The following is a 14198-nucleotide window of genomic DNA, read 5'->3' on the forward strand; positions in this document are numbered from 1 at the left end:
CTAGTCAATCTCGAGTTGAAAATTTTAACCTTAACTTTATCTGTTTAATTTTTAGGGTGTATCATATCAACCCTTTTAATTATACGTGTCGAAATCTTTTACCCAAACCCGTTTATTTTGTGTCTATTTCGTACAGGGTTCCAGGTCGTGTCAATTTTCGTCACATTTAACGTACATGGTTACCCTTGCTTCTCTTTACTTTCAGTTTTATTGCTCGATTCTGTTTTTTTTTTTTCATGCACCACTAATTATGCTTTATTGTGGTAAGATGTTAAATATGTTAACTCTGCATTTTTTTTTCTTAAATGCATACATCTTGCCTTCTTTACATAAGTTGTTACACCAAAAATGGTGTTTGTGAATATTATAACACCAAATAGTCTGTACTATTTTTAATTTGATTCATTTAACTTTGAATTTATGTATTTTTAGTTTATTATTTGTACAATATCATTTAACTAGTCAAAGTTGTAAAAAACTAGTAATTATAAAGGTTCTCTCTAATGTTAAAAATGGTGTACTTTTTGCGACAAATATTACACCATTTTTATCATCTTAGTGTAAAAAATGGCGTAATGGGTATTCGGGCATTGTTTTTGTATTTGATAATCGATATAACCCCAAATAATGCAGCATTTACAATGTTTTTAGTGTCAATAGATACATAACCAAAACCAACCATATGTTCTAAAAAAAAACTGCACAAAACAGAACAAAACAGAATAAAGAAAACATATTCGTATACCCATTACCCACTACCATAAAACTCTTGTAACCTAAATCTTTTTTCAGTCCTAATTACACAACTACCCCCAAGTTAGAAGGCACAACTCGAACAACCAATGGTGTAGTAACACGTGTCTTTCTATTCTTCCATTGTAAATAACCAAACACATAACCTTGAGAAGGTGCAGAATTTTTCCTAAAAGTTACAGTGAAGTTCATTTTCTGACCATATCTATTGAATACCAATCTTCTCGGTTGCACATCGACTTCAATCCCAAGTAGTGTCGACACCACTGCTCTGTAACTGTAACTCATTTTCTGTTTTAGGTTTCTAACATTGGTCAACGTTCTTGTCACTGAAAACGTTGACTTTAAATTGGGTACTAAAATTGCAGGGTAATTGAAGCTCGAGGGGTGATTTGAAAATGGTTTACTTTTACACGTGGCGTTGTCTCTCGTTATTGCGTGAAGCATTTTTTGATTGTAACCAATCGAGCAAAGAAACGATTTGTAATCTGTGGGATTTGAATCGTATACAAGTCCAGGATCAAGGACAGCTGTCGGGTCAATAAAACCCGATCCATAGTCAAAGGCGTTCCCTCTTCTTGAATCCGGGTCAACTCTAATCGGGTTTCCTTTCTTGTCAAATACTGTCGCTGCAATTTTTTGTTTTTTATATCAGATTCTTTGATTCTAATTTCATTATAAAAGTTTTTAATTTCTGTTACCTGTAGTCATGATTGCAGATTTAATGGCGGATGGAGACCATGAAGGATGAACGGCTTTGATTAAAGCTACAATTCCAGTTACATGTGGACACGCCATGGAAGTTCCCGATAAAATATTAAATTTCATTTTTCCAATTGCAGGTGACCATGCTGCTAGGATATTTAACCCTGGAGCTGTAACATCAGGCTACAATACAAAACAGATAATAATATATGATAAATCAGTTCCACTTTTATTAAAAATAATAATAATAATAATAATAAAACGTTACCTTCAAAATTTCTGGGGTTAGAGCGTTAGGACCTTTAGAAGAGAAAGATGCGACACGAGGGGCAGGTTGTGATCCTATTTTAGCCTTTGATGCGAAAATCCTTGTTGTCGCCTTGCTATTTTGGTAGATGAAAAATGTTAAAATTATATTTGGAACATAATAATTAAAAGATTAATAATAAGTAATTAAGTAAAAGTAACAAACCGTGTGTTATTAATGTAGGATAGAATTCTGTTTCCCATTCTTTTTCCAACAATAGCAGCTGGGAAGTTAAATGGAATTGCAACATCTTTGTCAGTTTCATCTATTAGGATCATTCCTACCCCACCCGCTGCTTTTACCACTTCGCCCTTCGCCAGCTTTGACTCTGTTGACCTTTCCGTGTGTCGACATACTAACACCTTTCCTTTAGTCTTTGTGTGGTTTAATGAGCTTTCTAAGCAATAGCTAAAACAAAATAGACAATATTCAACACTGACACTAAAACAATGTCTAGTTTGTAAAGGGCTAAATGCAAAGAAATATCAATGCGTTTAACCCTTTTATAAAACACAAAACAAAAGTACCTGTTTTTCACCTGGATTGGTAAGGGGTGAAGAAACCCCTATTTGCTATCGAAGCAGATATGATCCTCGCAGGTGCCTTCATTTCATACACACCAAGACTCTCCCCCTATTTAATCCAAAAATTAAAAAATTAAAATTCCAATATTTTATTATATAAAAAATTGAAATAATTATATACCTTTAAAGTAACACCATTTCCCATTTGTAATTTAGAAGTGAACTCTCTATCAGTGGAGCTAGCAGCAACAGTAATTAACCAAGGAGCTAAATTAGTAGCCGAGCCTTTACCCCCTTCATTCCCAACAGAAGAAACAACCGTAATCCCACGGCTAACCGCATGGTAAGATCCGATGGAAATCGCATCACTGAAATAATCCCCTTGAGGTGCATCGGGGCCTAATGACAAGGATACGATGTGGACCCCATCTCTAACTGCATCATCAAAAGCTGCTAAAATGTCGGCATCGTAGCAACCGGAATCCCAACATGTTTTGTAGACAGCAATCCTGGCCATGGGCGCACCGCCTCTGGCTCCGCCGCCGGCCAGGCCGTTGTAGGACATAGCCACGTAGCGGCCAGCGGCGGTGGAGGCGGTGTGGGTTCCGTGACCGTTGCTGTCTCTTGGTGACCTGAATGATAGTTTCTTTTTTGGGTCGTCTGTGTTTTCGAGATGTTTTTGGTTTAATTTGGCGTGTTTTTGTTGTTGTTGTTGTTGTTCGGCTTCGTAGCCCATGTGGTAGTATCTTGCTCCTATTAATTTCCTATTTCAAGTAAAAAAAAAATGAGAGGGTTTTATCACTTTTTAGAAAAATTTATGAAATATAATCACATATATATTGTAAAATGATCCTTTTGAAATAAGTTTTTTAACCATATTTGTGAAACAAACTATTATTTTACGAAATGGTTCTTATTTTGAGGTATAACTAATTAACTATTAGCATTTTATGACATCATTATTCATATTTCGCGTGAAATAATTGCTTCTTTTTTTGTGAAATAGTTATATGCATATTTTGCAAGAAAAAAAAACAAATTATTATTTTTGCAAAATTATTCATATGCGAAACAATTATTTGTATTCTACTTTGTGAAAAAGGAAATTATTATTTTCCAAAGCAATTCATATTTTGTGGAAAAGACAAAAACTATTATTTTTCCAAAAGAATCCATGTATTGCAAAAATTATTCCTATTTTGCCAAATAGTAATTCGTATTTTGTGAAATGATTATTTATCAAGCGAAATGGAAAGTAAATGAAATGTTTCTGCAAAAATAGTTTAATTAAATCAAACGAATTTCGACAAAAACATTGATTTAGGGATTATATCCGCTTAAAAGTTAAAGCAACCCCATATGGAATTAATTGAAGAAAACCTGTTGCAATTTGTAGCGTTGAATGCTTCCCCAGATTGGCATATTCCTTTCCATTCCGGTGGCACCGGAGGCATGTCGGAATCGCTAAAACTTGGGGATTCCGGCCAAATTCCTATCATAAAATCCAACCTCTTAATCTTAATTACAAAATAAATAAAATCGATCATTTAATTTTAAACCCACAGTCTACAGATACGAAATCGGAAATCCCACCTGTATCAATGAAACCAATGATGACATCAACTTGCTCCTTTGTGGAAAATCCCGGGATTTCCATGGTTTCTTCTTCTCCAAGACCAATGAAATCCCATGAATGTGTTGTGTGTAGCTTCCTCTTTTTATTCTCAAACACCGATACCACTCCTTCCATCTCTACAAAATCATAGTAAGTAGCTATAAATATAATAAATAAACAAATAAATAGAAGTGGGAAGTGTAAATGTGTAATGCCATTTCTTGAACTTACTCGAAATTTGAAGGGCTTGATCGTCATTTAACTTAGCCGCAAACCCTTTAAACCCATGTTTATAACTATACAAATGAGCAGCTTTTGCTTCTTCAACACTAAAAAAAAATCAAAAAAAGCAAAAACTCAGAAATTATTTCAAAAACCCTATTCGGGAAAAAAAGACAGAGAAAAAGAAATACCTTTCGCTATGAACAGAAGTGAGGATTTGATGGTTTCGGGTCAAAATATGCTCCGGGTCTTGGTTGTCGGAGCTACCCATGTACACGACATACACCTGAAACAAAATGAAATTAAAGAAGAAGAAAAGTAGGAAACAAATTACAAGTGATATGAGTGAATAAATAACCTTATTAGCAGAAATGAAGATTGTAAGGTGTGCGAGAGACAGATATACGAAAAAACCCAAAAAAATGGTGTTACAAGAAGAAGAAGAAGATGCCATTTTGTTTCAGGTCAAAAAGTAGGTCTTCTGAAATTCTCTTTGTTTGTGAAACTAAAACAGGGGAAGTTTCAGGAAGAATTTATGAGAGAGAGAGAGAGAGGGGGAGGGGGAGATTAGTCACATATATACCGTGGGACATAGGCACAGTATAAGTAATGGGAACGGTGGGGAAGAAGCTTATAACAGCTTTAATGTTTAATGTGTTTGGGGTGTTATTTAATTTATTTTATAAAACAGAAATCTCGCAAGAATTTATTTTATATTACTATATTATATATATATTTTAAATTAAACTTTATAATGTAAAATATAAGCTATTGAAACGGAAATTATAAATGGATAAAAACTAAAAACAATTAATGCAAGCACAACTCAGGGATCCTGAAATTAAGCAAACCCGTGGGTGTGGTTAGTTCTTTTTACTTTACTTGACCCGGCAACTAAGGAGATGTGATCACAAATGTCAGAAATCAGAATATTAATTACATCCACATTCAATGAAGTTTCATGTGTTTAAATCCAATTATTCACATGCTTCATTTTAATTTAAAGTGTGTTTGTTACGTTGTTATGCATTTTTGCTCGATTAAAGGAGTCTTGAAACTTCTAAGATTAATTAGTTGTTTATTGAAAGTTATGATTTTACTTGAGATTTCACGAATTTCGTTTTCTATCGGTTGCCTTATTTTTGTTGTGAAATGTCATTTCAACCAGATCATGTGGGGATAAGAAACTTTGATTATAATATTATTGTATGTGCTAAAGGCTACATATATATATTGATAATGATAGTTCTATACATTACATGTACGTTGGAATCAACCTAAAAGCACCAAATTGATTTAACTAAGAAGACATTTGTGTATTACCACCTTATGTAGCAAACATGTGTTTTATGTAATTAAAGTTATGAAAAACAACAATCCGTGAACAATATGAGTTGCATCATTTTGATGTGAATTTTCAAATTTACATTTACAAAAATTATGATAATTACCAACTGATATAACCAAACTATAGAAGGCATAATTATGTTGGGCTTGTTTAGAAAAAATAATAGAAAGCTGTAACTTTTATTTATATAGAATTGTTTGATAAAAATAAATGTTAAAAAACTAAACGTTACTTGAACTAGCTTATGGTTTCTAACACTTTTTGTTTAAAATAAAAGCTAAATGATTATGTTGTGAAACGAAGTTTTTTTGTTAAGGTTTTTAAAGATCTCTCAAAAAGCTTTTAAAGGCTTCGTGCTAGACTTGTCCCTTAACAAAAGTTATCAATAATATAAGAACTATTGTTAGAAAATTCCAACATTTTGGTGTAATTAAAGGAAAATTCATATTTTTTACAAAAATAAATAAATAAAATAACAGGTCAAAATATTGTATCTTTTTAACACTACCCTATCATTAACAAATAAGCTACGACTTATTAATTTCTTGAATTAATAGTTTCAATATTTTGAGCTAATGGAAGATATCGAATAAATATGTGAAACCTGCAAAAAAAAAAAGTTTTTTCAAATTTTAACCCGGTATCTTGTTATTTTCTGTTTAAAAAAAAGATATAATTACCGTAAGTTATTTCAAAATATTGCAAAATTTCTAACATTAACCGACAATATTATTATCCCTTAGTTTTATAACCACATTAATCGGATCATCTTCATTTAATTTTAATAAAACCATTCAACATGAATTGTCAATATTGAAACGATACGAGGATGTGAACAATTTACAAGGAATAAGATTAAACATCTCGGTCTTTATAATTCGGTTGAAATGAAAAATAAAATAATAATAATATAATTTATGTGTTTATAAAGATGTTAATGTTAATATCTAATTCACCGAGCTTTTGTTTTTTACGATTAAAAATTTTAGATGTGATAATATTATTTAATCAATTTCGTGGGCTCGGCCTCAGCTCACCCATAATTCCTTTTTTTAAAATTATTGCTACTTTTTCATAACCTCGGTACATTAATTTAAGTTAATTTCATCTTTTTATGACTTCGTAGCAAAAAAAATTTATTTGAACTGTTTTGAAGTAATTATTTAAAAATCGTGTCCATTCCTTTATGCTTTTCTTTATTTCAAGTTTCCATGGAGTTATATTGAACTTTACATGTTCACATTGAAAAATAAAATCAAGCAATACTTAATACATTGTTGATATTTACTTTTATTTTATAGTTTTTATTTGGTAAATAATTTCTAGATCATTTGTTACCTAATACTTATTAATGTATGAAACATATGGCACAATCTTACAAATTAAAAATATTGTGTGAAAAAAATATTAAACTATTTTGATACATTGGGCGTTTTTGGCAACAATTTTTTTAAAACTTTTAAAACTTCATAATTTAAAATCTAAATTTGAGTTTTTTTTAGAGTTTTTAAACCTTTTAATTCTTATGTTTGTAGTTTATATTTTTTAATACTTTCAACCATTTCATCAAATGCTTATATATGTATAATATATATATATATATATATATATATATATATATATATATATATATATATATATATATATATATATATATATATATATATAAAGGTGGGATTTGACCGTTGGGAGGGAATGATAAGAAAGCATGCAACAACGGGTAAAACACATTTTCAGTGGCAGACATTCTTAACATCCCAAAAAATGGAGTCCCTTTTTGGTAATAAGAATCTTTATCACATGTTTCTCACTAAACCCCAAAAGATTACTCTCAACAAAAACAAAACTTTACTATATCTTTTTACTAATAAACCATCGATTGTATTAAAATTAATAATAAATACTTTTTAATAATCGAATGTCTACAGATATTACCAAGATAAATAAAACAAGTTGACAAACGTACAAAAAAGCTTGTAACCTACTAATATCAAGTGTTAGTAATAGTTTCTTTCGACCATGTATTAAGGATTAAGTCTTATTCGAGATAAAAAAAAAAAAATTTAAAAGTAAATAAGTAGTGTGTTTGCTGGAAGTTGACCAATGTTTATCAACTATTTAAGAAATTGACAAAGTATTAGTAGCGACCGGCATTGCTGCTAAAGGTCCCAAATGTCGCCGTTAATACTTTTAGCGGTGATCTGTCGTTGCTAATAGATCGTCATTGTTGGCTCGACTCTAATGTTCCAATTATCGCCGCTAATGTTTACCGTTGCCACTAATGCCCTGTCACGGTTAATACTATCCGTCGTCACTAAAAGTGTCGCCGCTAATTGTAGTTTTCTATTTTTTTAGTTTTTTAAAAACATTCTTTCCATATACAAAACAAATGTTATAAAATTATAAAAAACTGCTATAAAAATATAAAGACATTATAAAAACATATAACTAAAAACACATACATACGTACACAAATACATAAATAATACACATGCAAAACACATATACATATATATACAAAAACACATATACATACATGATACACATACTAATACACAAATACATACATACTACACATACAAACACAAACACAAACACACAAATACCAACAAGTATGTCACATAGTGAGAAGAAAAAGATTAAGAAAAACAAAAAAGAAGGAGTTGTTGCCGGAGTGGTGAAGAGAAACGAGTTCATAGAAGAGGAAGGAATGAGCTGAAGGGGATTATATCTGCGAAGAGAATCAGCGGCGACAACTTTTAGCAGCGACAGATAAAGTATTAGCAGCGACACCTTTGAAGGGAAATTTTGATGGTCAAATTTTTGAGTATTATCGGCGACACCTTTAGAGTGGAAACTTTGGCGGTCAAAATTTTCGAGTATTAGCGGTGACCCGTCGCCACTATTGGTGTCGCTGCTATTGGTATATACGTTATCGATTTACAGTCCTTGGATTAGAGACAAAATCAACGGATAAGGTTTCACCTCATATTTTGATGCGGATCAGGGTCGATAGGCATTAGTGGCAACGCTTTTAGCGACGACATCCACCTTTATTCTTGTAGTGTGTGAACTGTGAACACAAGTCACGATTTAACAAACTCATGGTTGCTATTAAAGGTATCTTGGGTTGAATAAGAATCACTGCTTAGTTTGCTTAGTTAATTGAATCTAAAAATAAAATGAAGGACAATGAAATATAATCAAATATGAAAAGGATTCAGATGAAATGTGATTTGCATGTGTAGTCACATATTACAACTAGTTTTTAGCTTTTGCACGTTTTCAACAACAAATTGGAGATGAAAAAATTAATTGTTTATCTCCTATAATTTTCTTCCAAAAAAAATCAAATTTTAAAACACATGACAAGTATGTAGCCCTACCAATATAAACGACATTTTAAAGAGGTATAAGAGAGGAACATCACCAAGTAGTAGTAGATCTTTTGTTGACAATCAAGTAACACAAGTTTAAAAATCCTAAATATATATCATTTAAGATCTTTTGTTTCACTTTGTTAGAGCTTTAGGGGTAATAAAATGCTTTGATCAATGAGAGTTGTGAAATACTTTCAAATTAAAACATTTCGAGGGTACATCCGAAAATATTTAATATGATAAAACTCATTGTTCTTAAAAGAGAGAATACAGAAGATGATATGATAATTTGTGTACCAAACTGATTTAAAAAATGATCATATAATAGGAAACCAACTTCATATCTTAAAACTAGAATATGACAGTTACAAGAATGTAACTTCCTGTCCAAAATTGTCACATAAACTGCCATAAACAATCATAAACTAACTTAAAACGGATCTAGAATATGGATCACAAAATCGGGTTTATTTTCCAAAAATCATATTTCTGATGCATTTTTAATATGACAGCTCGAACCCAACCAGGGGCTTTGCCCTTTGGACCCCGCTCCAGGGGCGCTGCCCCAGGACCCCCATCATTTTAGAGCTTTCGTCCTTAAATAGTAGTGTGCTTTTCACCAAGACAAACTTAAACAAATGTGCACTCCATACCATCCCCTAATGTAACACTCCAAATCAGCTATAACCTTGTAGCCCTTTAAGTATTTTTCATATATCATAAGAGACTCTTAAGTACGCTGGGCATACTTATGAGTACGCTTAGCGTACTTAGCGAGGAGGATCACGGAGGGGCAGCACGTACGCTGGGCGTACGTGCCAGGATGTTCAAACCCTAAAATCCGGACTTGAGACCTATATAAACACCCTTAACTCCTTTGAGCCTCGCCCTTAACAGCCTCATTCACCTTCAAACGCCTTTGAAAACCCTAATAATTTTTGTGAGTTCATTTTGAGCTTGAAGAGTGCATTTTTGGTCCTTTTAGTGTTCATCCAAGAAAAAGAAGTTGTCAAGGAAGCTTGGAGTGTCATTTGGCTTCAAGAATCTGCATATTGTCGACCTTAAGGAGCTTCTGGAGGTATAAATCTTGCACCTTTCCATCTTAATCGCTAGATCTAGCTAGGGTTTTCTAGTTTTATCCCTTTGGTTAATTTTGGACCTCCTCTTGTGAGTTAAGCAGCTCCAGAGGATGGAAATGGCAGACCTAAGGTCCTTAGTCCTTTTTCAACATAAAAATAGAGGCTTGGTGGGTGTTTTGACCTCATTCACGGGTTAAGAGCTTTAAAAAGGTCTTAATGCGGGTTTTGGGAGCATATGGGACATGCAAAGGTATAAAGTTGCCAACTTTATGCCTTAGGTCGTCTTAATAGGCTTAGGTCTGACTTCTGGACGTAAAAGAATCAAGTATTAAGCACTTAATTGAAAAAGTGCTTAATTTGTTAGTACGTTGGGCATAAACCAGTGTACGTTGCGCATAAGTCCCCGAGCCCTCGTACGCTGCGCGTACCAGGGTGGTACGCTAAGCGTACACATCACAGATAGGCTTGGATCTATTTTGGGCTTTTGGACTATTGGGCTTCATTTGGTTTTTAGACTTGGTTACATTTTGAGAATAATGGGTCATTTTATATGTTTGGGCCATTAGTGTTATGATTGGGTCTTATTGGGGCAAGAGGCCCATTAATGATTTTTGGACATGGACTTTGGGCCCATTAGCAAAGAAAGGATATTTTTTCATGGAAGAACTTGGGGTTTGGATTTTCCCATTTGATTATGTGATGTCCTAACATGGGTTAATATTATTATTTAGCATGGGATGTTACAGACAATTAGGAGAGCAGTTTCGGATTCTTCGGTTAGAGGTGAGTCTCCTCACCATACCAATGGGTCTAAGGCACCAAGGCCGACCTATTTCTTGATATTTAGTGTCCTAGATGAAATTGTATTATTTGGCATGATAGTTGGTATGAGCTAGGAAGTATGTTAGTAGTATGTATGGTATGTTTGTATGGAAGACCATGGGAGAGCCCATGACACTTGGATTGTAAGACCATGAGGAGAGCCCATGGCTTTCCTATCAAAGACCATGGGAGAGCTCACGGCACTTAGGTGTAAGACCATGTGGGGATCCCATGGCATCTTGGAGTAAGACCCTGGGGACGAGCCCACGACATCCTTATATGTTGTATGCATGACTTATGTGATATGTATAGTTGTTTTAGCTAGTATGAAATGTTGTATGTGGGTTATGTGTGAGTATGCTCTGGGGAACTCACTGAGCATTAGCTTACAATCTGTGGATTTGTTTCAGGTACATTTGAGCCCAAAGGTAAGGGCAAGGCGTGATGGTGCAGCGTGCACTCTCTCAAGAATTTTATGGGACACTGATGTTTGGAATAAAATTTGTATTTGACTTATGTTTTGAAAACAATTATAATTGGATCTCTTGATATTGGAAAATGTGTTTAATTATTCAAAAATGAAAATGTTCTTTGTAAAAATTGGTTCATTACACCTAACTTGTTTAATCTTTATCAAGGTGACATTGATTAACAAATTAACAACATTACACTTAAATAATATTAGTTATACAAAATCACCAACAACTTTCATGTTTGGATGATTATTTATCAATATCAATTGAATTAGATGCTCAAGATTTTCACTATTCTATGTACTTCCTAACTTCTACGACTATGAAAAAAACCTTATGAACATTCTTCACTTTGTAATTAACCTTCCAACCTCTAATTCTTCTTTGAAACATCATACAGATAATCATAAAGTACACTCTTAATTTATCCTTAAATATATGGGTGTGGCATGTTTTACATATTTATACCTTATATAGCTTGAGCTTAAAAAACATGCAACCGTATATCCAAAATCACAATGACAAAGGTTGTGAAAACCAACATATATGTATAACTATATACTTTTATATTCTCTTTTATCGATATACTTAATTGGAGAAGAAACACCCTTTATGTACTATAGAACTAATGCAAGGAAATCCGTTACATTAACAAGTTATGATTAAATAAAGATTATGTCTCATGGTGACTTGATGCATGATATTGTTATATTATAATTGGGTGGTAATGTCATGTTGGATGTTCAAATGGAATTATAACTAAGTATTGTAATAGAACATGAAATATAAAGGAAGGGCTTGAATAAACACGGGTAATTGTGAAAAATATGGTACACTGTACCATTTAAGCGAACCACATCAACCACTCCAGAGCTTATATGAGAGGTCAATCACATAAATAATGTAACAACCCACACTTTTTATAAACATTTAATATTTAAAATATTGGGAATAATATAAGAGTTTACATAAATGCTACAAAAAACCAGAGTTTCAAAAACTTTAAAAAGTATTTCCAACAAAACATTCACTATTGGTTTATTATTCAAAAATTAGTTTGAAAAACAAGAGATTTAGAAATGGAAGACTTGATAATTTGAATAACATACAACAAGTTTATAACCCACCAAAGATCTTCTTGCAAAGTTTGGAAAGAAACCAGCACCAAAGAAGAAGATGGAGAAATTACAACCAAATTATGAACTTCAAGGGAGTATGAAAGCAAGTAATATCTTTAAGAAATGACTAGAATTGAGAGAGAATGCATACTACAATGCATGTTACGTTTTTTCTAGCTAGAGAAAAAAAAGGGATGAAAGCCTTTCTTAAAAGCACATTTATTACACACAAGTCCTTAACTAGTTAAGCACTTATGTCCCTAAATCTAGTTTGTCTCTCATACCTTTAAGACAAGCCATGCTTTTGATTAAACTAATCAAAAGCCCATGTAACACTTAGTTTCGAATCGTTTCATTATTCGGGGTCGTGGCCCAATTATCATAAGGTTTAGGGCCTTGAGGTAGGAGGGTGTTGGCCTTTTTGGATGGGGGAGTTATAAATTAAGTGATCTGAGTGTTTGTGTTTCGGAGCCCAAGGGTTTAATTGTAATTTGATAACTCGGTCCTTTATGAATTTTGAGTTTTTGTTCGGGAAGTTCTTAGGCGAAGGTGAGTGCATAGAAGTGTAGGGATTCTCGTCACATTTCCGTTGATATAAAGTTCATTGAAAATGGACTTAAGACGAATGAGTTATGGCTAATTGAAGATCATAAGAATTGGAGTTTGGTCGAGTACGCGGGGCGTACTCACCAAGTACGTTGGGTGTAGAGAGTAAAGTCATAGAATGAATGATGATGAGAATTGCCATAGTTAGATGCTTGTGACATTTTTAATATGAGTAGATGAAGTCAAAGAATGTTACAATGAGCGTTGTTATAGTGAATAATGGAAGTAAAATTAGTGTATGGAAAATCTAAAAAGTGGATCAGAGCCTTTTAGTGGAAGTCAAGGTTGGTTATGTATGATGTGGGTATAATAATATAGGGCCCGTACTATTATACACACATGATACATACATGAACTTGGTGGAAACATGTAAGGGTTTTGTGAAATATGGTAATGATTCGGGTGAGTTAGGGTCTTAATGAACGTGTGCCTTGTATTAAATAAGAGTCATGAAGGAATTTAATGCATGTTGATGTATAATGGAAAATTTTGACAGCTTTGATGTTTATATCAAAGTCAAACAACTACTTTGAAAATGAGAAATTGTTTGGGATACATTGGATATATGGCTAAAATTAACTTTATGCCCTTTTAGTATCATTTTAATGAGTAAGAAACGCCAAGGACTGAATTGAATTGAGCTTTTTAAATTGTTAACAAACATTTAACTCAAAAGGGACATAGTTGACTTTTAGCAAAAGTCTAAAATGGGAGAAAAAAACTGGAACTCCAAATTTATGATTAAGAAAATTAGTTGGAGATGGTAAGTAGGGACGCGCTTATGTTACAACATAAGAGTGATAAATTCAAGTTACAAGCAAGTTGGTTGAGAAAGGAATGGAATGGAATCATAAATTCCATCCTTGATGAAAGATAATTATTTGATGTGATTGTTGACACGGGAAGGCGAGCCAATGGCTAAGTTAGCGAAAGGGTGATATGATGATGAAAGTGGGATGTTACACGAAAGCGCGACCGAGAGAGCTTTGGGAATGAGCATGATAATATTGACTCAATATGATCTTTTGGGATCCTAAGGAGTTGGCGACTAAATGACAACAATATTAGATGCCGAGTGTGATGGTGGTCGTGGAGGTGGTGTCCTTGTGAAATTAGACACTAGTAAAGGTGATCAATGGTGCATTAAACTAATGCAATAGATTGGTAAGTGAAGTTGACACAAGGAAACAAAAAAGGATAGTTTGAAATACCTGAAGGTATTTCTCGAGCCTGAAGGAAGACAAAC

The 14198-nt window shown here is 33.1% G+C and overlaps 1 protein-coding gene across 1 annotated transcript; it reads right to left on the reverse strand.

The window, feature by feature from the left end:
* Positions 1-573: 573 nt before the first annotated feature.
* Positions 574-4743, reverse strand: LOC145031747 (subtilisin-like serine-protease S). Its single transcript, XM_078980359.1, has 11 exons — positions 4485-4743; positions 4318-4412; positions 4136-4233; positions 3883-4041; positions 3670-3781; positions 2471-3053; positions 2304-2398; positions 1931-2173; positions 1727-1841; positions 1455-1641; positions 574-1382 (listed from the first exon to the last, which is right to left on the reverse strand). Exons 1-11 carry the CDS (start codon positions 4578-4580, stop codon positions 799-801), a joined length of 2367 nt encoding a protein of 788 aa, XP_078836485.1. The 5' UTR covers positions 4581-4743; the 3' UTR covers positions 574-798.
* Between the last annotated feature and the right edge of the window lie 9455 nt (positions 4744-14198).

Source organism: Lactuca saligna, chromosome 2, assembly GCF_052625555.1.
Source record: "Lactuca saligna cultivar CGN05327 chromosome 2, ASM5262555v1, whole genome shotgun sequence".
In the NCBI taxonomy this organism is placed as follows: domain Eukaryota; kingdom Viridiplantae; phylum Streptophyta; class Magnoliopsida; order Asterales; family Asteraceae; genus Lactuca; species Lactuca saligna.

Coding starts and splice junctions, on each gene's coding strand:
- LOC145031747 (XM_078980359.1), bottom strand. CDS start 4,580: ATGGCATCTTCTTCTTCTTCTTGTAACACCATTTTTTTGGGTTTTTTC. Junction 4,234..4,317: donor ACTTCTGTTCATAGCGAAAG/GTATTTCTTTTT, acceptor ATTTTTTTTTAG/TGTTGAAGAAGCAAAAGCTG. Junction 3,054..3,669: donor AACGCTACAAATTGCAACAG/GTTTTCTTCAAT, acceptor TACTTGAAATAG/GAAATTAATAGGAGCAAGAT.